Source organism: Schistocerca piceifrons, chromosome 3, assembly GCF_021461385.2.
Source record: "Schistocerca piceifrons isolate TAMUIC-IGC-003096 chromosome 3, iqSchPice1.1, whole genome shotgun sequence".
Classification (NCBI taxonomy): domain Eukaryota; kingdom Metazoa; phylum Arthropoda; class Insecta; order Orthoptera; family Acrididae; genus Schistocerca; species Schistocerca piceifrons.
The window spans coordinates 176444838-176469004 of NC_060140.1; the positions used below are offsets into that span (position 1 = coordinate 176444838).

Here is a 24167-nt window from a genome sequence, read left to right on the forward strand (position 1 = left end):
TAAGGCAGATATAAAGCTACTAGCATATACAACTAATAGTGCCATGCGAGAAAGAAAATAAAAATCCCAATTAAGGTAGCACATAAAGTGTAGAAACATGTTTGGATAATAACAAAAATAAAAAATAGTGTCTTTCACAAAGTGGAATTCCTCACCAATATGTGACTGGTTGCCTTTCTTCTCCATTTTTGTGTATTGCAGTCTAAAATTAAGTTATAAATATAGTAACTTTGGTTAAGTGAAGCCTTCTACATATACTTCTACATACATACTCCACAAATCACCGCATGGTGCATAGTGGAGGTTACCTTGTACCTCTACTTGTCATTTCCTTTCCCATTTCACTTGCAAAGGGAAAAATGACTGCTTGAATACCTCCATAAGAGCCCTATTTTCTCTTATATTATTCATGGTCCTTACATGAAATGTACATTGACGCCAGTAGAATCATTCTGCAGTCAGTTTCAAATGCTGGCACTTTAAATTTTCACAATAGCATACTGCGAAAAGAAGTCATCTTCCATTCAGGGATTCCCACTCGAGTTCACGAAGCATCTCCACAATACTTGCATTTAATCAACTGTACCAGTAACAAAACTAGCAGCCCAGAGCTGAATTGCTTTTCTGTCTTCCTTCAATCCCACCTAGTAGGAATCCCAAACACTCGAGCACTACTCAAGAATTGGTTGCAGTATTCAATATACAGTCTTCTTTACATATTAACCGCATTTTCCTAAAATTCTCCCAATAAGCCAAATTCGACCATTCACCATGTCATTTCATCTCTCTTTGCAACATTACACCTAGGTATTTAATTGACGTTACTTGTGTCAAGCAGTACACTAGGCCTACTAATGCTATATTTGAACATTATGGTATTGTTCTTCCTACTACTTTGCATTAACTTACATTTTTCTACATTTAGAGCCAGCAACCATTTATCACCCCTACAACAAATTTTGTCCTGCAAATTCAGCAAACAGCTGCATACTGCTGCACACCCTGTCTGTCAGATCATTTATGTACATAGAAAATAATAGTAATAGTGGCCCTAAAATACCTCCCTGGGGTACTCCTGATGGTACCTTTACTCTGATGGAAACTCGCCATTGAGGACAACATACTGCATTCTATCACTTAAGAAGTCTTTGAGTCACTCACAATCTGGATACCTATTCCATATGCTTGTACTGTTGCTCTTCATCCACTATTCACAGGATATCATGTGTGAAAGCAGCAAAATTAGTTTCACTTGAGCAATGCTTTCTAAAACCATGCTGTTTTGTGGATAGAAGCTTATATGTCTCAGTGAAATTTGTTATATTCAAACCAAGAGTATGTTCAACAATTTTGTAGGTCTATTATTTTACCCTTATTATGTACCAGTCACCTGCTCTTTTTGCCAGTCACTTAGAACTTTGCTCTGGGTGAGAGGTTCACATTAAATTCAAGCTAAGTAATGGGCTAAAGCCACAGAGTACTCTCTGTAGAACCCAATTGAGATTCCATGTGGACCTGACAAATTATTTGTTTCTACTTCTTCCAGTTGCTTCTCTAAACCAGGGATGCCTATTACTATGTCCTCCACACGGAGTCTGTACGATGGTCAAATGACGGTACGTTTGTGTGATCCTCCTGTGTAAATTATTTCTTAAACATGAAATTTAAAACTTCAACTTTCCTTTTGCTATCTTCTATTGCTCGACCAGAGTAGTCAACAAGTGACTGAATAGAAACCTTCAACCCATTTACTGCTAAGGTGCGATGGCATTAATTGGTTTATGCGTCGTGCATCAATCTTTTTACAGATGCACAAATCTCTAACTTCTGCCTGTCGTCATTTGCACACTTTCTTTTGAATTGAGAATGCACAAGTCTTTGCTTCCTCAGAATTTTCTGAATTTTGTCTGTAAACCATGGAGGTTTATCCTCAACCCACTTACTTGACACACGCTACTCCAGAACACAAATAACATCCTGTGTAAACTTCGCACATAATTCCTCCATATCCTTCATACTGAAACTAAATTATGTCCATTCAGTCTCTAAATGGAATGCAAACAACTGCTTCACCAACTCACAATCAAACGGTCGCCTTTCAACCTAACCTACATCTACATTGATACTCTGCAAATCACACTCAAGTGCATATCAGAGGCTTCATTGGACCACCTTCACAATAATTCCCTATTATTCCAATCTTGAACAGAGTGCGAAAAAAATGAACACCTATAGCTTTTCATGCAAATTCTGATTTCCCTTATTTTATTATAATGAACACTTCTCCCTATGTAGGTCAACGTCAACAAAATATTTTTGCATTTGGAGGAGAAAGTTGGTGATTGAAATTTCAGGAAAAGATTCCACCGCAGTGAAAAATGCCTTTGTTTTAACGATGCCCAACCCAAATCCTGACACTCTTTCCCCCCTGTCGTAATAATACAAAACATGTTGCTCTTCTTTGAAATTCTTTGATGTACTCCATTAATCCTGTAGTAAGGATGCCAGACCGCGCAACAGTACTCCAAAACAGGACGGACAAGTGTAGTGTAGGCAGTCTCTTTAGTAGATCTCTTGCATTTTCTAAGCGTTCTGCCAACTAAACGCACTCTTTGTTGTGCCTTCCCCACATAATTTTCTGTGTGTTCTTTCGAATTTAAGCTGTTCATAATTGTAGTTCCTTGGTATTTAAATGAATATAGGGCCTATAGATTTGACATATATCGTGTAGGCTAAGCAAAGTTTGTCGAATTCCTTTTAGCACTCATGTGGATCACCTCACACTTTTCATTATGTAGGATCTACTGCCAATTATTGCACCATACAGGTATCTTTTCTAAATCACTTTGCAATTTGTTTTGATCTTCTCATGACTTTACTCAGTGATAAACAATAGCATAATCTGTCTCCCAAATCATTTACATACATAAGGAACAGCAGAGTGCCTGTAACACTACCTTGGGGACGCCAGAAATCACTTCTGTTTTACTCGATGACTTTCCATCAATTAATTCAAATTGAGGTCTCTCTGACAGGAAATCACAAATCCAGTCACATAACTAAGATGATATTCTGTAAGCAGGCAATTTCAATGCAAGCCGCTTGTGTGGTAAAGTGTCAAAAGCCTTCTGGAAATAAGAAATATGAAATCAATTTGAAATCCCTTGTCAACGGCACTCAATACTTCACGTGAGTAAAGAACTAGTTGTGTTTCACAAGAACAATGTTTTCTAACTCTGTGTTGACTGTGTGTCAATAGACCGTTCTCTTCAAGGTAATTCATAATGTTCAAACACAATATAAGTTCGTAAATCCTGCCGCATATTGATGTTAATGATATCATCATCATCATCATTTAAGACTGATTATGCCTTTCAGCGTTCAGTCTGGAGCATAGCCCCCTTATAAAATTCCTCCATGATCCCCTATTCAGTGCTAACATTGGTGCCTCTTCTGATGTTAAGCCTATTACTTCAAAATCATTCTTAACCGAATCCAGTTACCTTCTCCTTGGTCTGCCCCGACTCCTCCTACCCTCTACTGCTGAACCCATGAGTCTCTTGGGTAACCTTGCTTCTCCCATGCGTGTAACATGACCCCACCATCTAAACCGGTTCGCCCTGACTGCTACATCTATAGAGTTCATTCCCAGTTTTTCTTTGATTTCCTCATTGTGGACACCCTCCTGCCATTGTTCCCATCTACTAGTACCTGCAATCATCCTAGCTACTTTCATATCCGTAACCTCAACCTTGTTGATAAGGTAACCTGAAACCACCCAGCTTTCGCTCCCATACAACAAAGTTGGTCGAAAGATTGAACGGTGCACAGATAACTTAGTCTTGGTACCGACTTCCTTCTTGCGGAAGAGAGTAGATCGTAGCTGAGCACTCACTGCATTAGCTTTGCTACACCTCGCTTCCAGTTCTTTCACTATGTTGCCATCCTGTGAGAATATGCATCCTAAGTACTTGAAACTGTCCACCTGTTCTAACTTTGTTCCTCCTATTTGGCACTCAATCCGTTTATATTTCTTTCCCACTGACATTACTTTCATTTTGGAGATGCTAATCTTCATACCATAGTCCTTACATTTCTGATCTAGCTCTGGAATATTACTTTGCAAACTGTCAATCCAATCTGCCATCACAACTAAGTCATCCGCATATGCAAGACTGCTTATTTTGTGTTCACATATCTTAATCTCACCCAGCCAGTCTATTGTTTTCAACATATGATCTATAAATAATATGAACAACAGTGGAGACAGGTTGCAGCCTTGTCTTACCCCTGAAACTACTCTGAACCATGAGCTCAATTTACTGTCAACTCTGACTGCTGCCTGACTATCCATGTAAAGACCTTTAATTTCTTGCAAATGTTTGCCTCCTATTCCATAATCTCGTAGAACAGACAATTACTTCCTCCTAGGAACCCGGTCACATGCCTTTTCTAGATCTATAAAGCATAGATACAATTCCCTGTTCCACTCATAACACTTCTCCATTATTTGTCGTAAGCTAAAGATCTGGTCCTGACAACCTCTAAGAGGCCTAAACCCACACTGATTTTCATCCAATTGGTCCTCAACTAATACTCGCACTTTCCTTTCAACAATACCTGAGAAGATTTTACCCACAACGCTGATTAAAGAGATACCTCTGTAGTTGTTACAATCTTTTCTGTTTCCATGTTTAAAGATTGGTGTGATTACTGCTTTTGTCTGGTCTGATGGAACCTGTCCCGACTCCCAGGCCATTTCAATTATCCTGTGTAGCCATTTAAGACCTGACATTCCACTGTATTTGATGAGTTCCGACTTAATTTCATCCACCCCAGCTGCTTTATTGCACTGCAATCTATTGACCATTTTCTCCACTTCCTCAAATGTGATCCTATTTCCATCATCATTCCTATCCCATTCTACCTCAAAATCTGAAACATTACTGATCGTATTTTCACCAACATTGAGCAACTCTTCAAAATATTCCCTCCATCTGCCCAAGGCATCCACAGGATTCACCAGCAGTTTTCCTGACCTGTCCAAAATACTTGTCATTTCCTTCTTACCTCCCTTTCGAAGACTGCTAATTACGCTCCAGAATGGTTTTCCAGCAGCTTGACCCATAGTCTCCAACCTGTTTCCAAAGTCTTCCCCAGATTTCTTCTTGGATGCTGCAATTATCTGTTTGGTTTTGTTTCTTTCTTCAATATAACTTTCTCTGTCTACCTGAGTTCTAGTATGTAGCCATTTTTGATACGCCTTCTTTTTCCTTTTACAGGCTGCCTTGACTGTGTCATTCCACCAAGCTGTTTGCTTCATCCTACTTTTACACACTACTTTTCCAAGACATTCTTTAGCCACTTCTAGTACTGTGTCCCTGTATCTTGTCCATTCCTTTTCCAATGACTGTAATTGACTACATTCAACTAACTGGTACCTTTCTGAGATCACTGGTATGTACTTGTACCTCATTTCCTTATCCTCCTACATATGGACCTGACCTGCACTTTCGGCCTCACAATCCCAATCTCACTGCAGATTAAATAATGATCAGTGTCATCAAAGAATCCCCTGAATACACGTGTGTCCCTCACAGCCTTCCTGAATTCCTGATCTGTTATTATATAGTCAATGACAGATCTGGTTCCCCTGCCTTCCCAAGTATACCGGTGAATGTTCTTATGTTTAAAAAAGGAGTTTGTGATTACTAAGCCCATACTGGCACAGAAATCCAAGAGTTGTTTCCCGTTCCTGTTGGCCTCCATATCCTCTCCAAATTTACCCATAACCTTTTCATACCCTTCTGTTCGATTTCCAATCCTGGCGTTAAAATCACCCATGAGCAGAACACTGTCCTTGTCCTTTACTCTAACAACTACATCACTGAGTGCCTCATAAAAACTATCTGTCCCTTCACAATGCGAATATACTGACACAACCCTAATTTTCTTGCTAGACACTGTCAAATCTATCCACATCAGTCGTTCGTTTACATACCTTATTGCAACTATGCTGGGTTCCATTTCTTTCCTGATGTAAAGCCCTACGCCCCACTGTGCTATTCCTGCTTTGACTGCTGACAGGTAGACCTTGTATTCTCCCACTTCCTCTTCTTTTTCACCCCTTACCCGAATGTCACTAACAGCTAAAACGTCCAGCCCCATCTTACTTGCAGCCTCTGCCAGCTCTACCTTCTTCCCAGAGTAGCCCCCATTGATATTAATAGCTCCCCATCTCATTACCATTTGTTTGCCAAGTCGTACCTTAGGAGTCCCTCGTTTGTCAGTTAGAGATGGGACTCCGTCACCTCCAAAGGTCCGAGGCATTTTGCTCTGATTGTTGCCAGCATCATATTTAAAGTACCAGGGAAGCAGGTTGCTAGCCTTACTTGCCCTGAGTCCCATTGGGTATTACCCCTAATGGTTGAGGGATTAACCGGTGGATTTGGTAGTCTTTGCCGTATGAGCACAAAGGTGACCACGTCTCAGAATATGTCCGAGATGCCCTGCCTTATTCCAATGTAACTGGTATCCCGACTGTCGGGACCACTTACTTGGGCACTCATACGTTGCCCGTGGTTCATGAACTAGGACATGACTACAGGAACCCACACCATGAACCACGACGTTAATGATATGAGCCTTTAATTTAGTGGATTACTCCTACTACCTTTCTTGAATACTGGTGATCTACGCAACTTCCCAGTCTTTGGGTATGGATCTTTCGTCAAGCAGTTGGTCATATATGATTGTTAAGTACAGAGCTGCTGCATCAGCATACTCTGAAAGGAACCTAACTGGTATATAGTTTAGGCCAGAAGACTTTCTTTTTTTGAGTGGTTTAAGTTGCTTCGCTACTCCGAGGATATCTAGGCCTACTTATAAGTTACTTGTGCTGGCAGCTGTCCTTGATTCGAGTTTTGGAATATTTACTTCGTCTTTTTTGGTGAAAGAAGTTTTGGAAGGCTGTTTTTAGTAACTCTGCTGTGGTAGCACTGTCCTCAATAGTATTTCCATTGCTACCACACAAAGAAGGCATTGATTGCGTTGTGCTGCTAACATACTTTACATAGGACCAGGAATCTCTGTCCGCAGCTTGTGGTCGTGCGGTAGCGTTCTCGCTTCCCACGCCGGGGTTCGATTCCCGCCGGGGTCAGGGATTTTCTCTGCCTCGTGATGACTGTGTGTTGTGTGATGTCCTTAGGCTAGTTAGGTTTAAGTACTTCTAAGTTCCAGGGGACTGATGACCATAGATGTTAAGTCCCATAGTGCTCAGAGCCATTTAAACCAGGAATCTCTTTCGATTTTCTGCCAGGTTTCAAGACAAATTTCACTTAGAAACTATTATATGCATTTCGCACTAAATTTCTAGCTTCTGTAAAAGATTGCCACTCTTGGAGATTTTGCGTTCATTTAAATTTTGCATGCTTTTTTTCATTGTTTCTGCAACAGTGTTCTGTCCCATTTTGTGTACCAAGAAGGATCAGCTCTGTTGTTTGTTAATTTATTTGGCATAGATCTCTCAATTGCTGTCAATACTATTGCTTTGAATTCAAGCCATATCTGGTCTACACCTACATTGTTAATGTGCAGTAAGGTGTGAAGTGAATTTTTATCTGCTAGCCTTGAGCTAGGGCTATACTACAGATCAATCTGTCACCACAATCCTCATTCCAAAAAAACAATATAGATGCAAAAAGATTGCCAATTTTCTGTTCTCTTTCTGTTTGCCCATGTCACAAATCTCAAGATTATTATGTCACAAGACGCAGCCAAGATCTGGTAACAGTGGGTTCAGATAAAACATCCCAAGTGCCTTAAGCGCTCGTCTCATCTCTCTCCATTCCTTCCCACGGGTTAACTGAAGCCACTGACACTGATTATCAGCTTTGACTAAAAACATCCTTAAAATGACAGATATAAACAACTCACTGTAATCCAATGAGAGCCATAACAAACAACATAACAAGAAATACAGGCCATAGTTACTCCAATGGTGACACATTTGCCAGCTTTACTAACTCACAACCAAGCTGTAAGACAGACTTCGAGCCACACTACAGCTCAGTAAGTCACTACAATTAAGATTTCATACCTGTATTTGCTGACTTCACCAACTGACACCCAAACAGTAACCCCTAGACCTGATCAGTCTCATGCCATGACCCAAATTCTAAAAAATAATGCAGCTGCAAAACAAGTATTATCACTGATCTATTCTCTTATGACGAACTTCCAGCATGCTGGAACAATTACAGGTCAGCAACTTCTTTTAATCAGTACAATGGAAAACTAGGCAAAGCAGCAAATTTCATTTTTTAAAATTTACTTGGTGAATAGTTTCAGGCCGGAATCCATTTTCAAATCATCCAGATAGACAAAATAGTATTTTCCAAAGTACAAGAACCATATATACTGATGACCCTGTACGCACTGTAACTGTTTATTTGCACTTCATAATACATATGTCCCCCCCATGAACCATAGACCTTGCCGTTGGTGGGGCGGCTTGCGTGCCTCAGTGACACAGATAGCCGTACCGTAGGTGCAACCACAACGGAGGGTATCTGTTGAGAGGCCACACAAACGTATGGTTCCTGAAAAGGGGCAGCAGCCTTTTCAGTAGTTGCAGGGGCAACAGTCTGGATGATTGACTGATCTGGCCTTGTAACATTAACCAAAACGGCCTTGCTGTGCTGGTACTGCGAACGGCTGAAAGCAAGGGGAAGCTAGGGCCGTAATTTTTCCCGAGGGCATGCAGCTTTACTGTATGGATAAATGATGATGGCGTCCTCTTGGGTAAAATAGTCCCCCATTCGGATCTCCGGGCGGGGACTACTCAGGAGGACATCGTTATCAGGAGAAAGAAAACTGGTGTTCTATGGATCGGAGTGTGGAATGTCAGATCCCTTAATCGGGCAGGTAGATTAGAAAATTTAAAAAGGGAAATGGATAGGTTAAGGTTAGATATAGTGGGAATTAGTGAAGTTCGGTGTCAGGAGGAACAAGACTTTTGGTCAGGTGAATACAGTGTTATAAATACAAAATCAAATAGGGGTAATGCATGAGTAGGATTAATAATGAATAAAAAAAATAGGAGTTCGGGTAAGCTACTACAAACAACATAGTGAACGCATTATTGTGGCCAAGATAGACACGAAGCCCACGCCTACAACAGTAGTACAAGTCTATATGCCAACTAGCTCTGCAAATGGCGAAGAAATTGAAGAAATGTATGATGAGATAAAAGAAATTATTCAGATAGTGAAGGGAGACAAAAATTTAATAGTCATTGGTGACTGGAATTTGATAGTGGGAAAAGGAAGAGAAGGAAACGTAGTAGGTGAATATGGATTGGGGGGGGAAGAAATGAAAGAGGAAGCCGCCTGGTAGAATTTTGCACAGAGCACAACTTAATCATAGCTAACACTTGGTTCAAGAATCATAAAAGGAGGTTGTATACATGGAAGAAGCCTGGAGATACTGACGGGTTTCAGACAGATTATATAATGGTAAGACAGACATTTAGGAACCAGGTTTTAAATTGTAAGACATTTCCAGGGGCAGATGTGGACTCTGACCACAATCTATTGGTTATGAACTGTAGATTAAAACTGAAGAAACTGCAAAAAGGTGGGAATTTAAGGAGATGGGACCTGGATAAACTGAAAGAACCAGAGGTTGTAGAGAGTTTCAGGAAGAGCATAAAGGAACAATTGATCAAGTAGGTGAAAAGACCAGGGCTAGTAGAAATCCTTGGGTGACAGAAGAAATACTGAATTTAATTGATGAAAGGAGAAAATATAAACATGCAGTAAATGAAGCAGGCAAAAAGGAATACAAACGTCTCAAAAATGAGATTGACAGGAAGTGCAAAATGGCTAAGCAGGCATGGCTCGAGGACAAATGTAAGGATGTAGAGGCTTACCTCACTAGGGGTAAGATAGATACTGCCTACAGGAAAATTAGAGACCTTTGGAGAAAAGAGAACCACTTGTATGAATATCAAGGGCTCAGATGGAAACCCAGTTCTAAGCAAAGAAGGGAAAGGAGAAAGGTGGAAGGAGTATATAGAGGGACTATACAAGGGCTATATTCTTGAGGACAATATTATGGAAATGGAAGAGGATGTAGATGAAATGGGAGATATGATACTGCATGAAGAATTTGATAGAGCACTGAAAGACCTAAGTCGAAACAAGGCCCCGGGAGTAGACAACATTCCATTAGAACTAAGCCTTGGAAGAGCCAGCCCTGACAAAACTCTACCATCTGGTTACTAAGATGTATCAGACAGGTTAAATACCCTCAGACTTCAAGAAGAATATAATAATTCCAATCCCAAAGAAAGCAGGCGTTGACAGATGTGAAAATTACTCAACTATCAGTTTAATAAGTCACGGCTGCAAAATACTAACGCGAATTCTGTACACACGAATGGAAAAACTGGTAGAATCCGATCTCGGGGAAGATCAGTTTGGATTCCGTAGAAATATGGGAACACGTGAGGCAATACTGACCCTATGACTTATCTTAGAAGCTAGATTAAGAAAAGGCAAGCCTACGTTTCTAGCATTTGTAGACTTGGAGAAAGCTTTTGACAATGTTGACTGGAATAATCTCTTTCAAATTCTGAAGGTGGCAGGGGTAAAATACAGGGAGCGAAAGGCTATTTACAATTTGTACAGAAACCAGATGGCAGTTATAAGAGTCGAGGGACATGAAAGGGAAGCAGTGGTTGGGAAGGGAGTGAGACAGGGTTGTAGCCTCTCCCCGATGTTATTCAATCTGTATATTGAGCAAGCAGTAAAGGAAACAAAAGAAAAATTCGGAGTAGGTATTAAAATCCATGGAGAAGAAATAAAAACTTTGAGGTTCACCGATGACATTGTAATTCTGTCAGAGACAGCAAAGGACTTGGAAGGGCAGTTGAACGGAATGGACAGTGTCTTGAAGGGAGGATATAAGATGAACATCAACAAAAGCAAAACGAGGATAATGGAATGTAGTCGAATTAAGTCGGGCGATGCTGAGGAAATTAGATTAGAAAATGAGACACTTAAAGTAGTAAAGGAGTTTTGCTATTTGGGGAGCAAAGTAACTGATGATGGTCGAAGTAGAGAGGATATAAAATGTAGACTGGTAACAGCAAGAAAAGCGTTTCTAAAGAAGAAAAATTTGCTAACATCGAGTATAGATTTAAACGTCAGGAAGTCGTTTCTGAAAGTATTTGTATGGAGTGTAGCCATGTATGGAAGTGAATCATGGACGATAAATAGTTTGGACAAGAAGAGAATAGAAGCCTTTGAAATGTAGTGCTACAGAAGAATGCTGAAGATTAGATGGGTAGATCACATAACTAATGAGAAGGTATTAATTAGAATTGGGGAGAAGAGAAATTTATGGCACAACTTAACTAGAAGAAGGGATCGGTTGGTAGGACATGTTCTGAGGCATCAAGGGATCACCAATTTAGTATTGGAGGGCAGCATGGAGGGTAAAAATCGTAGAGGGAGACCAAGAGATGAATACACTAAACAGATTCAGAAGGATGTAGGCTGCAGTACATACTGGGAGATGAAGAAGCTTGCACAGGATAGAGTAACATGGAGAGCTGCACGAAACCAGTCTCAGGACTGAAGACAACAACAACAACAATACATTTGTACTTATCTTGACATGGCTCTTGTATTTTGGGAAATACCGTTTTATCTGGATGATTTGAAAATGGATCCTGGACCGAGACTGGTCAGCAAGCAAATGATAAAAGTGAGCTTTGCAACACTGGCTGGTTTTCCGTTGTACTGTTCTCTTTATGTGTGCACATGTATGATGTCTCACACTACATCATTATGTCAAGAATTAATAGCATTGTCTATTATAGGTAGGTACAACTAACTCTCTATGACCACAGCAACAGCTGATTTTGTAGCTAGTGTAATTAAGGCATTAGATGAGCAACGAAGAGTCTGTAGAGTTGTTCTTGATCTTTCAAAAATACCTGATTATGTATGTCCCAACGTACTTCTACACAAACTAAACTGTTACAGTTTCGAGACAAAGCAAATGACATAATAATCATTTGTTGGAAATTAGGAAAGTGTTTGGATGTAAGCATAAACAAACAACACTAGTGAAGTATGGTGAAGCTCTAAGATAAATTTTGGGATCCTTACTTTCATTATGTGTTTAAAAGAATTCTTCTGCAAGGGAGATCCCATACTAAGATGCTAGTGTAACCAATTCTAGAGTATTGGTCTACTGTTCAAAGTCCCTATCATGTAGGTATCAAAATCAACATTGAATAAATTCAGTGGCATGCTGTTAGGATCATAACTGGTCATTCATAGCCCATACAAATGTGTAACAGAAATGCTTGGGAAGTTGAATGGGAATACTTGAAAGAAAGACAACATAGCTCTCCCAAGACATGTTGGGTAAATTTGGAGAACATGTACGCTTATTTAAAGAAGAGAGTGTTGCCATTGCATCTAATATGTATATAACATGTAAAGTAAGGTATAACAGATATTAGGGCATGAACATAAACATAGAGACGGTCAGTTTTCCCTCACTCAATATGCATCTGTAATAGGAAAAGAAACTGATAAACTGGTATTATATACCATCTGCTATGCATTGTACTGTGGTTTGCAGAGTATATATGTAAACGTAGACGCCTTAAGCAACTGGTGAGACTGCAGTAATGTATGCGGCCAACACCAGCAACCTTGTAGAACAACTGCAAGCAAGAGCCCCGGCAAATTTTTGGGAGTCTAACAAATATTTTAGTGAGAACAATTCATTTGCAAATGCAAATAAGACAGCATACACATAAAGAAAATTGAACATACTAATGACACCTGTCAAACTAGGTGATTCAGTTCTTAAAGAAATAGGGAATCACATATTCTTGCGTGCTTGGTAAACAATCAACAAAGTATACTCTACAAGAAGCAATAGCGTATTTAAATGAGAAATACATCTAGAGGAGTAAATACATACACTCAGTTAACAGTTTAGTATGAGCTAGTCAACCTTCACTTATCACAGTGTGGCAAAATGCAGTAGCCTACATGTATAGATTAATACATACACTCAGTTAACAGTTTACTATGAGCTAGTCAACCTTCACTTATCACAGTGTGGCAAAACGCAGTAGCCTACATGTATAGATTAGTGAAGTTTCAGAACACACTATTAGGTGTATTGAAAATCTAGCTCCAAGATAATCTTACAGAAATAAATGCAGAAAACTTAACAGCCTGCTACTCAGCATATAAATTTGCGACAATTATGCACTGGAAAACACATGGAACGGCTCAGTTAAAGGCATGCATGATTACAATCCAAGAAATCATCTTAACATGAAGCAAATTAATTGAGAATTATCTTGCAATTGATGGATGCACTTCATTCAATAAACTCAACACAGAGTAAAATGCATAGAAAAGAAATCTGTAGTTAGAAAAAAATTGGTAGTTTACCATAGGCCTCCTTAGTTTTATCTTGTCTATATATAAAGTTCTACCAAGAAGCTACACATAAGAAAACATCTGCATGAAATAATAAACGATTAATATCTCTGTCCCTCCAGAAACCGGGAATTATACTCAATGTAGGCTATGTAATTTTTTTTTTTATAAAAACGAAGCTACTGCTAATGTTCTTTTTTCTATGTTCTTTGTACCTCTGGACACACACAGTTGCAGAAGTGAATCTGCCAAGGAGATGAATTATGAAGACGAATGAGTGAATTGGTGTAGGAATCCTATCTAGTACAGGCTGGTGTTTCAGGATTTGGCAAATGATGTTTTATTATTAAACTTTCTGGCCAAATGCCCTTCCCAACAACAAAGTCATCAAGGTAACCAAAGAGAGAGAAGTCGTGTGCTATCTTCACTGAGAATTGTGTAAACTACATTCTGCGTGTTAATGTATTATCTGAGGTGGAGTTTGCAGATCTACCCAGTACGTGCCTAAATAATCATGGTCAGCCAACTAAAAGCAAACTTAGGCTGGACAATGTATAAGCTCACAGTTGTTAATCTACAGTGTAAATTCAATCCTAGTCTAGTTCACTGTCCTGTCTTGTAAGCTAGGACACTGCACTATATGAGCAGGTCAATAAAAGCATCCAACCATGAGTTAATTGCTTTCCATCTTGCTTAGGACTTGTTTATAAAATCTTGGGCTGATTTTATGTACAGTCCAACACCCAAGAGTGATTTAATTACGTTTCAACTGTGGCACAATGGGTTTGTAGGAAGTTGTATGAGTAAATACAAGAGATATAGTTTATAAGTGGACCACATACATAAATACATCATTAACCAAGAAAGCAAATGACAACAGTAGTAAAGAGCTAAAAATTTAGATGGTTTTCAATAAGCGAAAGACACAGTAAAGATATAAACGAATTCTAACAGCAAAATATATGATGACAGATGCAATGTCAATGTAGTATGCGTAGTGCTAAAGTTAGGCCTACCAGGGTAACTTGAGACACTAAATGTTCTTTATCGTCAATGCTGAACATATGCAGCGGAGCGTTCTGAACTCAGGTGTACAACGATGCTTCTACATGCTGAATATTCGGCGTTCGCGTGATTTTTCACAAATGACATGTAAAACGCAACGCGCTTCAAAACATCTGACCAACTTCTACGTCTGTTCCAACTGTTTGCGATCAAATCAATGTCTTACTTCAACAACAATGTATTTTTTCTAAATGATTTTTGGCAGCCACTGGGCGTGTCCACTTTGTTATACTCCTAAAACACCTGATGCTGAACGTTCAGAATCGAATGTCTCCCGTCACTATAACTAATACACGCAAAAATCACACAATATACCTTTGGCGTCATTTTCAAACTTTGACGATTCGCTCCTGAATCGCACGTTGAAAGGATCTTTATGCCAAATATACTGTTGAGTATATTTATCTATTACTGACTGCACTCTGGCAACGCAGTCGCCTAATGCTGCTAGTCGGCTTTCTTCATTCGTGAAGTTTTCTTCCAGTTCATTTGAAAACAAATAATACTCCACATAATCTTCTTCTCTCACAGTTTCAAGCACTCCTGCCATAACTAAACAAAAGCCTGTCTCGCACTGTATCCGGATCGATGTTCAGTTCATGTGACTGGGAGTGATGTAGCGCTGATCCACAATTTGGAATTGGAAATGATATGCCAAAATTCATGTGTACTTTTTCAAGCAGATTCCCAAAAGCTGTTTTGCGGAAAAGTAGGCGTAGTGTTAGTTATCAAGTGATCGTAGTAATGTCACAAACATGGCTTCTGCGAAAGTCCTTGACAGTAGATGGGTTCGTAGGTACCGTATATTTTTCGTAGCAGGTACTATTATTCTAGGCATCCAAGTCTTCCTCGCGTATAAGTTTTTTCCTGGTGATAATGATGTCAGTGAAAAACTTCAAGATCAAAGAGGTGTATCAGGAAAAGGGAGGGTAAACATAGAGGTTGGTACTATAGCTCATAATCCTTACTTTAAAAATTTAGTAAGATCTTCATACTTCTCTTTTATGGAAACTAGCGATAATTTAAAAACATTATCGAATAATGACTCCTAAATTAAATTGATACCTATGTTTGTAATGTCAGGTATTACATGAAGATCCTAATGGTGCAGTTTCATCAAGGAGATTCAAGGAAAATTACTTAGTTGTAGATGATGAGGACAGCCCAAGCAATAGCAACCCTGTGAATGGCCTTTACAACAAACATAAAGTTCCTCCGGATAAATATGACGTAGCAGATAGCAGAAACCCTGCAGTTGCAGCAGAAAAAGTGCCTCAGCATTCACACAGTAGGAATAGGGTAATTCAATGGGGAAATCGGAGTAGCTTAAGACTGGAAGAATTAGATTTTGTACCTGTTTGTGATATAACAACCAAAGAAGCAATATCAGCAGTTCACCGAGCTAAGACACAACGATGTAAGCAGCAACTAGTGAACATTACGTGCCTTATACAGCAGGGGCAGCTGTACCCAGAACGTCTTTCTAGTTCTTGCCCATCACAAGGTGAGTTTCTTGTTTAGAAACCTGCTGTACATCCGGTTCTAACAAAACTATATATTATTTGTTGTAGGATGTGATGAACGTAGATTGTCGTTATCATTTAGGTCTACTCTGGACGTAAATATGCACAGTGTGTTATCTTGGTTTAATTAAAGTTTTAGTAGCGGTACATCATATTAAGACATGTTAAAACAAGCATTATTATTTAGGTTTTACTGCTGGAAAATCCCTTGGATGTTACCGTGATGAAAAAACATTTCGGCTGCTATCTGGATATTATGCAAATTTTAAAACAACAAATTCTCCACAGTACTGCATCAATATGTGCCTTCAGTCTGGCTTTCCCTATGCTGGTGTACAGTACTCGTGAGTATTTTTTATTATACAACATTTTTATGTCAAGCTGGTACTCTTATGGGATTAGTAATAAAAGCATTGATCTTGCATAATGTATAGATAAGAAAATTTTGCAAAAGAAACAAACACAAACTAGCTGCATCATACAAATTCAACCACTAGAATAACTTGCAGAAATAATTAATGGGTAACATAGAGAATGTTGAGATGGCCTGGAGAAAGGGGCTAGTTAAGCCACCATCTAAAAAGGACGTTACCACACCACCATCTGATTACTGAGCTGTTTGCCTTCTTGTGGCATTGTCCAATGCCTTAGAATATAGAGTCCATAACTAGATAGCAAACTGCTTAACTACAAAAACCTACTAGACGAATACCAATCAGGTCTCCGTAAATGTCACAGCACAACACCTGCCATAATGAAGGTAACGGATGGCCTGAAGCTTGCCGTGGTGCACAAGAGGCCCTCTGCTGCTTAGACTTCAGCAAAGCCTTTGACACTGACATTCACAATTTACTTGCCAAACTTCACAGCCTAAATTTGTCACCAAGTGCAGTGCACTGGTTTTGCTCATATCTGATATCTTGCCAGAAATGCATTGTGTGTGGCACCATAAAGTCACAATGGAGGCAGGTAGTATCAGGTGTGCCCCTGGGTTCGATATTAGGTCCTATAGCCTTTTCGTTGTATTTCAGTTTGCTCTACTTCAAATACCACGTATATGCTGATGTCCTTCAGTTGTATCTAAGTGCAGTTAACCTGAAGACAGCTAAACCTCAATACTGACTTGCATGCACTATAAAAATGAGTACAGAATATAGGGTTAAAGCTCAATCCAGCCAAAACCCAAGCAGTGCAGTTGGTTAGTCATTCTAGGCTCATTAGCCTGAAATGTCATGCATCCATACCATCTTTAATCCTAAATGGAATTAACATCAACTTCTCTCCTTTGCCAAAGAGGCTAGGAGTAATACTAGATGAAAGTCTAAATTAGGCTGAGCTTGTAACTGAAATGTGCAAGAAGGCATGGGCATCCCTCCATGTTCTTGTTGTTGTTGTGGTCTTCAGTCCTGAGACTCATTTGATGCAGCTCTCCATGCTACTCTATCCTGTGCAAGCTTCTTCATCTCCCAGTACCTACTGCAACCTACATCCTTCTGAATCTGTTTAGGGTATTCATCTCTTGGTCTCCCTCTTATGATTTTTACCCTCCACGCTGCCCTCCAATGCTAAATTTGTGATCCTTTGACACCTCAGAACATGTCCTACCAACCGGTCCCTTCTTCTTGTCAAGTTGTGCCACAAAATCCTCTTCTCCCCAATTCTATTCAATACCTCCTCATTAGTTATGTGATCTACCCATCTAATCTTCAGCATTCTTCTGTAGCACCACATTTCGAAAGCTTCTATTCTCTTCTTGTCCAAACTATTTATCGTCCATGTTTTACTTCCATACATGGCTACACTCCATACAAATACTTTCAGAAACAACTTCCTGACACTTAAATCTATACTCGATGTTAACAAATTTCTGTTCTTCAGAAACGCTTTCCTTGCCATTGACAGTCTCCATTTTATACATGCCTCCATACCCTACAAAAATTAAAAAAATATCTCTTCTGTTTTGATTTGAAAAAGAAACTTGCACAAACACCTGTATTTTCAATTGTTGACTACAGTGATGTTATTCTACAAGGTTTTTCCCAGGAAAATTCACAGCACGTGGAACTGGTTATGAATACCTGTGTTCGATATACCTGTCACATTTCACTCTTTAATTATATTTCACCATCATATGCACAGCTATCCAGGATGTGTGCAGACAAGAGTTTCCATAGTTGTCTCCTCCACTTTCTTATCCACATACACTGTCTCTCGTATCTCTCCTCAATCTTAACACTCTTGTCTGAACAGCATGGCAGAAAAGCCCATTCCCATCAGAGCAAAATTCTTTCTGTCCCACTCCATTGCTCAAGCACTTTCCCAAAGTCCTTCTCAGTAGCAGGAACCCAACTCTGGAACCATCTCCCCCATTATGTTAGAGAACTTAATTATGTCACCAGTTTCGAAAGATAGTTACTGACATATCTACTGAAGCAACAGTAATGATTACTATTGACCCTTTACACACTTATTACCCATTTACATCCTTCTTTCCACCTGCATCTTCCTCATTTCCCAATATTCTTAGCTTATGCTGTCTCCTTAAATTTCCGTTTCCCAGAACTTGCTGTATCAGAAGATATCTACTTTATGCACCTAGAAATTCTTATGTTTCACACTATTATTATTATTATTTATTATTATTATTATTATTATTATTATTATTACCATTGCCATTATTATTATTATTATTATTATTATTATTATTCCATATTGTCCAGTCACATTAATATAACCACCCCCTATGTTCAATGTGCAAAACCCACTCACAGACGGCATATGGCAGCACTAGTAGTGGAGGGTATATAAAGCTGTTTGGAGGGGCTGGTGGGGGGCATGGAAAACAGTGCAGTCATTATATAGGTTGACTTTTACAGAGAAGATAACAACAACCAGCCACTTTTTACAGTGCTATTTATTTATATAAATAGTGCCATTACCAGTTTCGAACCGAAAGTTTCATCTTCAGAGGTCTCATTCATGTTAAGATACATTTTCCATTAGCTTTCACATTTTGTTTTCCGAAATGGTGAAATTTCCTCGAGGTGGTGGTGCCCTACAACCAAAATAAGATGTAAGACAATAAGCAGTCAGCACTGAAACGTAATGGTGTGGATTTTTCAGTGTAAATAACCAAAACATCTTCACTTTAATAATTTGTTTACATCATTACAATCATTGTGAGGCACAATTACAATTAAAAAAACATTTTCTTACATCTTGTTTTGGTTGTAGGGCACCACCACTGCAAGGAAATTTCACCGTTTCAGAAAACAAAAAGTGAAAGCTAATTTGAAATGCATCTTAATGTGAACTAGAAGTCTGATGATGAAACTGTTGGTTAAAGTGGCTGGTTGCTATTATCTTCTCTGTAAGAGTCAACATATATTTCGTGCGTAGTTATGTGCTCAGAATGTCAGTTTTCAACAAATAGCAGTACAGTCATTGTTGTATGGCAGAAATGGAGTGATTCATCTGACATCCAAAAGGGCCAAGGTTGAAATCATTTCTGAAGTGGCTAAGTTTGTAAACTGTTTGAATGTTGCTGTGGTTAAAGCGTACCGTGCATTGCAAAATGGCACTATCCAAAACCAGTGCTGTTGCAACTGTGGTGCACCATGGGCCATAGGTGACGGGTGAATGATGGCTGCAGAGATATGCACAGGTGAAGAGAGGTGCAACTGTCTGGCAACTCACCACCCAGATGAACCAAGGGGCTGTCAACAGTGTCTCCTCATTGACCATTCAGTCAACATTGCTGTGTATGGGTCCCCACAGCATGTGCCTGTTTCATGCACCCATACTGACTAGTGTTAATCAATGATGAAGTTTGGAATTTGCACGCCAATACCACAACTGGGTATCCACTGAATGACAACCGGTAACCATTTCAGGTGAATCATGTTTTATGCTCCATAGGACAGAGGGCTGTTAGATTGTTGGAAGCACCCAGGCCAGAGGGAGAAGCATTATGGTGTGCAGAATGTGTTCGTGGCATTCCCTGAGTGATCTCATCATTCTTGAAGGCACAATGAATCAACACAATTATGCATCTTCCCTTGGGGGGGGGGGGGGGGCTGTGTCCACCTGTACATGCAGTTTGTTTCCCCTCAGCATGATGGCATCTACCAGCAGGACAATGCAACAGGTCACAAGTCTTGCAGTTTATGTGCTTGGTTTGAAGAGCAGCAGGATGAGTTGATTGTGCTCCACAGGCCACTATAATCCCATATTTAAACCAAGTTGAAAATGTTTGACCATCTCGGTCGGACTGTTCACACCATAGATCGTCAACTGAGAAATCTAGCACACTGGAGTCAGCATGCCTCTACATCCTTGTCACGGTACCTTCCAGAACTTCATTGTCTCTCTGCCTGCATGTCTTGCAGTGGTGTGCTGCAAAAGGTGGTTATTCAGGCTTGGACAGGTGGTTACATTAATGTGAACTGAACAGTGGATTATTGTTATCAAAGGTGGTAGTAGCAGAATTAGCACCCGTATTAACTTTTTTATTGTCAGTCAGTATTGAAACTTCCTGGCAGATTAAAACTGTGTGCCCGACCGAGACTCGAACTCGGGACCTTTGCCTTTCGCGGGCAAGTGCTCTACCATCTGAGCTACCGAAGCATGACTCACGCCCGGTCTCACAGCTCTACTTCTGCCAGTATCTCGTCTCCTACCTTCCGTGAGACCGGGCGTGAGTCGTGCTTCAGTAGCTCAGATGGTAGAGCACTTGCCCGTGAAAGGCAAAGGTCCCGAGTTCGAGGCTTGGTCAGGCACACAGTTTTAATCTGCCAGGAAGTTTCATATCAGCGCACACTCCGCTGCAGAGTGAAAATCTCATTCTGGAAATCAGTCAATATTGTTCACTCACATTGTCATTATAGATACTCAAATAATTTTAATACTATTTGTTATATTAAAACCATTGTTATTTAAAAACTTGAATACACGGTATTAATGTTCCACAATAATATTTATTTAATAGTTCATTATGAACTGGCCTTCGGCTTCTTAGGCCTTCATCAGATAACTTAATACTGAACAAATAGTCCGTACACCTTCAGCGAGACTTCATAGCTGTAAAAAGATTATTGTCAAGTGACATGAAAGGGAAGTAAACCAAAGAAAAACTTGGCGTAGGAGTTAAGTAAAGTTCAGGGAGAAGAAATAAAAACTTTAGGGTTTGCCGATGAAATTGTAATCCTGCCAGGCACTGCAAAGGGTTTGGAATGACAGTTGAAGGAAATGGGCAGTATAAGACTAAAATCAACAAAACCAAAACAAGGGTAAAGCATTGTAGTCAAATTAAATGAAGTGATGCTGAGGGAATTAGATTAGGAAACAAGACACTTAAAGTAGTTGATGAGTTTTGTTATTTGGGCATCAAAATAACTGATGATGGCCGAAGTAGAGAGGATATAAAATGTAGACTGGCTATGGCAAGAAAAGTGTTTCTGAAGAAGGCAAATGTGTTATTATCAAATACAGACTTAAGTGTTAAGAAGTGTTTTCTGAAAGTATTTATACAGCGTGGTCCATTGATAATGACCGGACCAAATATCTCACGAAATAAGCATCAAGTGAAAAAACTACAAAGAACGAAACTCATCTAGCTTGAAGGGGGAAACCAGATGGCGCTATGGTTGGCCCACTAGATGGCACTGCCATAGGTCAAACGGATATAAACTGCATTTTTAAAAATAGGAATCCCCATTTTTTATTACATATTCGTGTAGTACGAAAAGAAATATGAATGTTTTAGTTGGACCACTTTTTACGCTTTGTGACAGATGGCGCTGTACCATGTAACATTCCGCCAGTGCGGACGGTATTTGCTTCGTGATACATTACCTGTGTTAAAATGGACTGTTTACCAATTACGGAAAAGGTCGATATCATGTTGATGTATGGCTATTGTGAACAAAATGCCCAACAGGCGTGTGCTACGTATGCTGTTCGGTATCCTGGACGACATCATCCAAGTGTCCAGACCGCTTGCTGGATAGGTACGTTATCTAAGAAAACAGGAAGTGTTCAGCCATATGTGAAACGTCAACCACGACCTGCAACAAATGATGATGCCCTATTAGGTGTTTTAGCTGCTGTCACGGCTAATCCACACATCAGTAGCAGACAAACTGTGCGAGAATCTCAAAAACGTCGGTGTTAAGAATGCTACATCAACACGGTGACGACTTTGAACGTTGTGTACAGTTCCACCACTGGGCACAAGAGAAATTATGGGACCATGACAGATTTTTTGCATGCATTCTATTTAGTGACGAAGCGTCATTCGCCAACAGTGGTAACGTAAACCGGCATAATATGCACTATTGGGCAACGGAAAACCCACGATGGCTGCGACAAGTGGAACATCACCGACCTTGGCGGGTTAATGTATGGTGTGGCATTATGGGAGGAAGAATAATCGGCCCCAATTTTATCAATGGCAATCTAAATGGTGCAATGTATGCTGATGTCCTACGTAATGTTCTACCGATGTTACTACAAGATGTTTCACTGCATGAGAGAATGGCGATGTACTTCCAACATGATGGATGTCCGGCACATAGCTCGTGTGCGGTTCAAGCGGTATTGAATAGCATATTTCATGACAGGTGGATTGGTCGTCAAAGCACCATACAATGGCCCGCATGTTCACCTGATCTGACGTCCCCGGATTTCTTTCTGTGGGGAAAATGGAAGGATATTTGCTATCGTGATCCACCGACAATGCCTGACAATATGCGTAAGCGCATTGTCAATGCATGTGAAAACGTTACGGAAGGCGAACTACTCGTTGTTGAGAGGACTGTTGTTACACGTATTGCCAAATTCATTGAGGTTGACAGACTTCATTTTGAGCATTTACTGCATTAATGTGGTATTTACAGGTAATCATGCTGTAACAGCATGCGTTCTCAGATGAGTGCACAAAGGTACATGTATCACATTGGAACAACCAAAATAAAATGTTCAAACGTACCTACGTTCTGTATTTTAATTTAAAAAACCTACCTGTTACCAACTATTCATCTAAAATTGTGAGCCATATGTTTGTGACTATTACAGCGCCATCTATCACAAAGCGAAAAAAGCGTTCCAACTAAAACATTCATATTTCTTTAAGTACTACATGAGTATGTGATAAAAAAATGGGGCTCCTATTTTTAAAAAACACAGTTGATATCCATTTGACCTATGGGAGCACCATCTAGCGGGCCAACCATAGCGCCATCTGTTTTCCCCCTTCAAGCTAGACAAGTTTCGTTCTTTGTAGTTTTTTCGTTTGAAGCTTATTTCGTGAGATATTTGGCCCGGTCACCATCAATGGACCACCCTGTATGAATTGTAGCCATATACAGAAGTGTAACATGCACAATAAACAGTTTAGACAAGAAGAGAATAAGAGTTTTTGAAATGTGGTTCTACAGAAGAATGTTGAAGCTTAGATGGGTGGATCATGTAACTAATGAGGAGCTACTGAATAGAATTTGGGAGAAAAGAAATTTCTGGTGCAACATGACTAGAAAAAAGGGGTAGGTTGGTAGGACATACTCTGAGAAATCAAGAGACCACCAATTTAGTATTTGAAGGAAGTGTGGAGAATAAAAATCATAGAGTGAGACTGTGACATGGATACAGTTAGCAGATTCAGAAGGATGTGAGTTGCACTAGTTATTTGGAGATGAAGAGGCTTCCATAGAATAAAGTAACATGAAGAGCTGCATCAAATCATTTTTTGGACTGAAGACCACAACATTAATAATATTCCTCAAGGGGAAATAGAAATGCTGTAGGATCAGTACAGTGGTTCATTTAAATGTGAAAACTTATATAAACACAAGCTCTGTTTTTGGGAGATTTGAAACCACAAAGAGTGCCGATGAAAGTAAATTCACAGTTTTCATTTCTGGCTTCTATAGACAGTTACTGTGTTATACTCCTTCTATGTTTCCAGATGTTATCTGTAGTATTTTAGTCTTAACCCACTCCATGAACAGTAATACAGCAGATAAGATTCAGGTGTTATGTGCCTCCAAGTGGCCACCTTGGCAAATGCTGCCTGTTTCAGCTAATCATGTTATATGTTATTCAA

The 24167-nt window shown here is 39.6% G+C and overlaps 2 protein-coding genes across 2 annotated transcripts in view; one reads left to right on the forward strand and one right to left on the reverse strand.

Moving 5' to 3' along the window:
- The window catches only part of LOC124790120 (protein ecdysoneless), an 86531-nt gene extending 71255 nt beyond the window's left edge, over positions 1–15276 (reverse strand). Inside the window, exon 1 of the mRNA XM_047257693.1 lies at positions 14859–15276. Within this exon, the coding sequence (XP_047113649.1) occupies positions 14859–15093 (235 nt within the window). The 5' untranslated portion in view covers positions 15094–15276. The remainder of the gene's footprint in view (positions 1–14858) is intronic.
- Positions 15140–24167, forward strand: part of LOC124790119 (xylosyltransferase oxt) — a 97842-nt gene continuing 88814 nt past the window's right edge. The window contains exons 1-3 of the mRNA XM_047257692.1: positions 15140–15484; positions 15627–16047; positions 16254–16410. Of these exons, the coding sequence (XP_047113648.1) occupies positions 15299–15484; positions 15627–16047; positions 16254–16410 (764 nt within the window). The 5' untranslated portion in view covers positions 15140–15298. The remainder of the gene's footprint in view (positions 15485–15626; positions 16048–16253; positions 16411–24167) is intronic.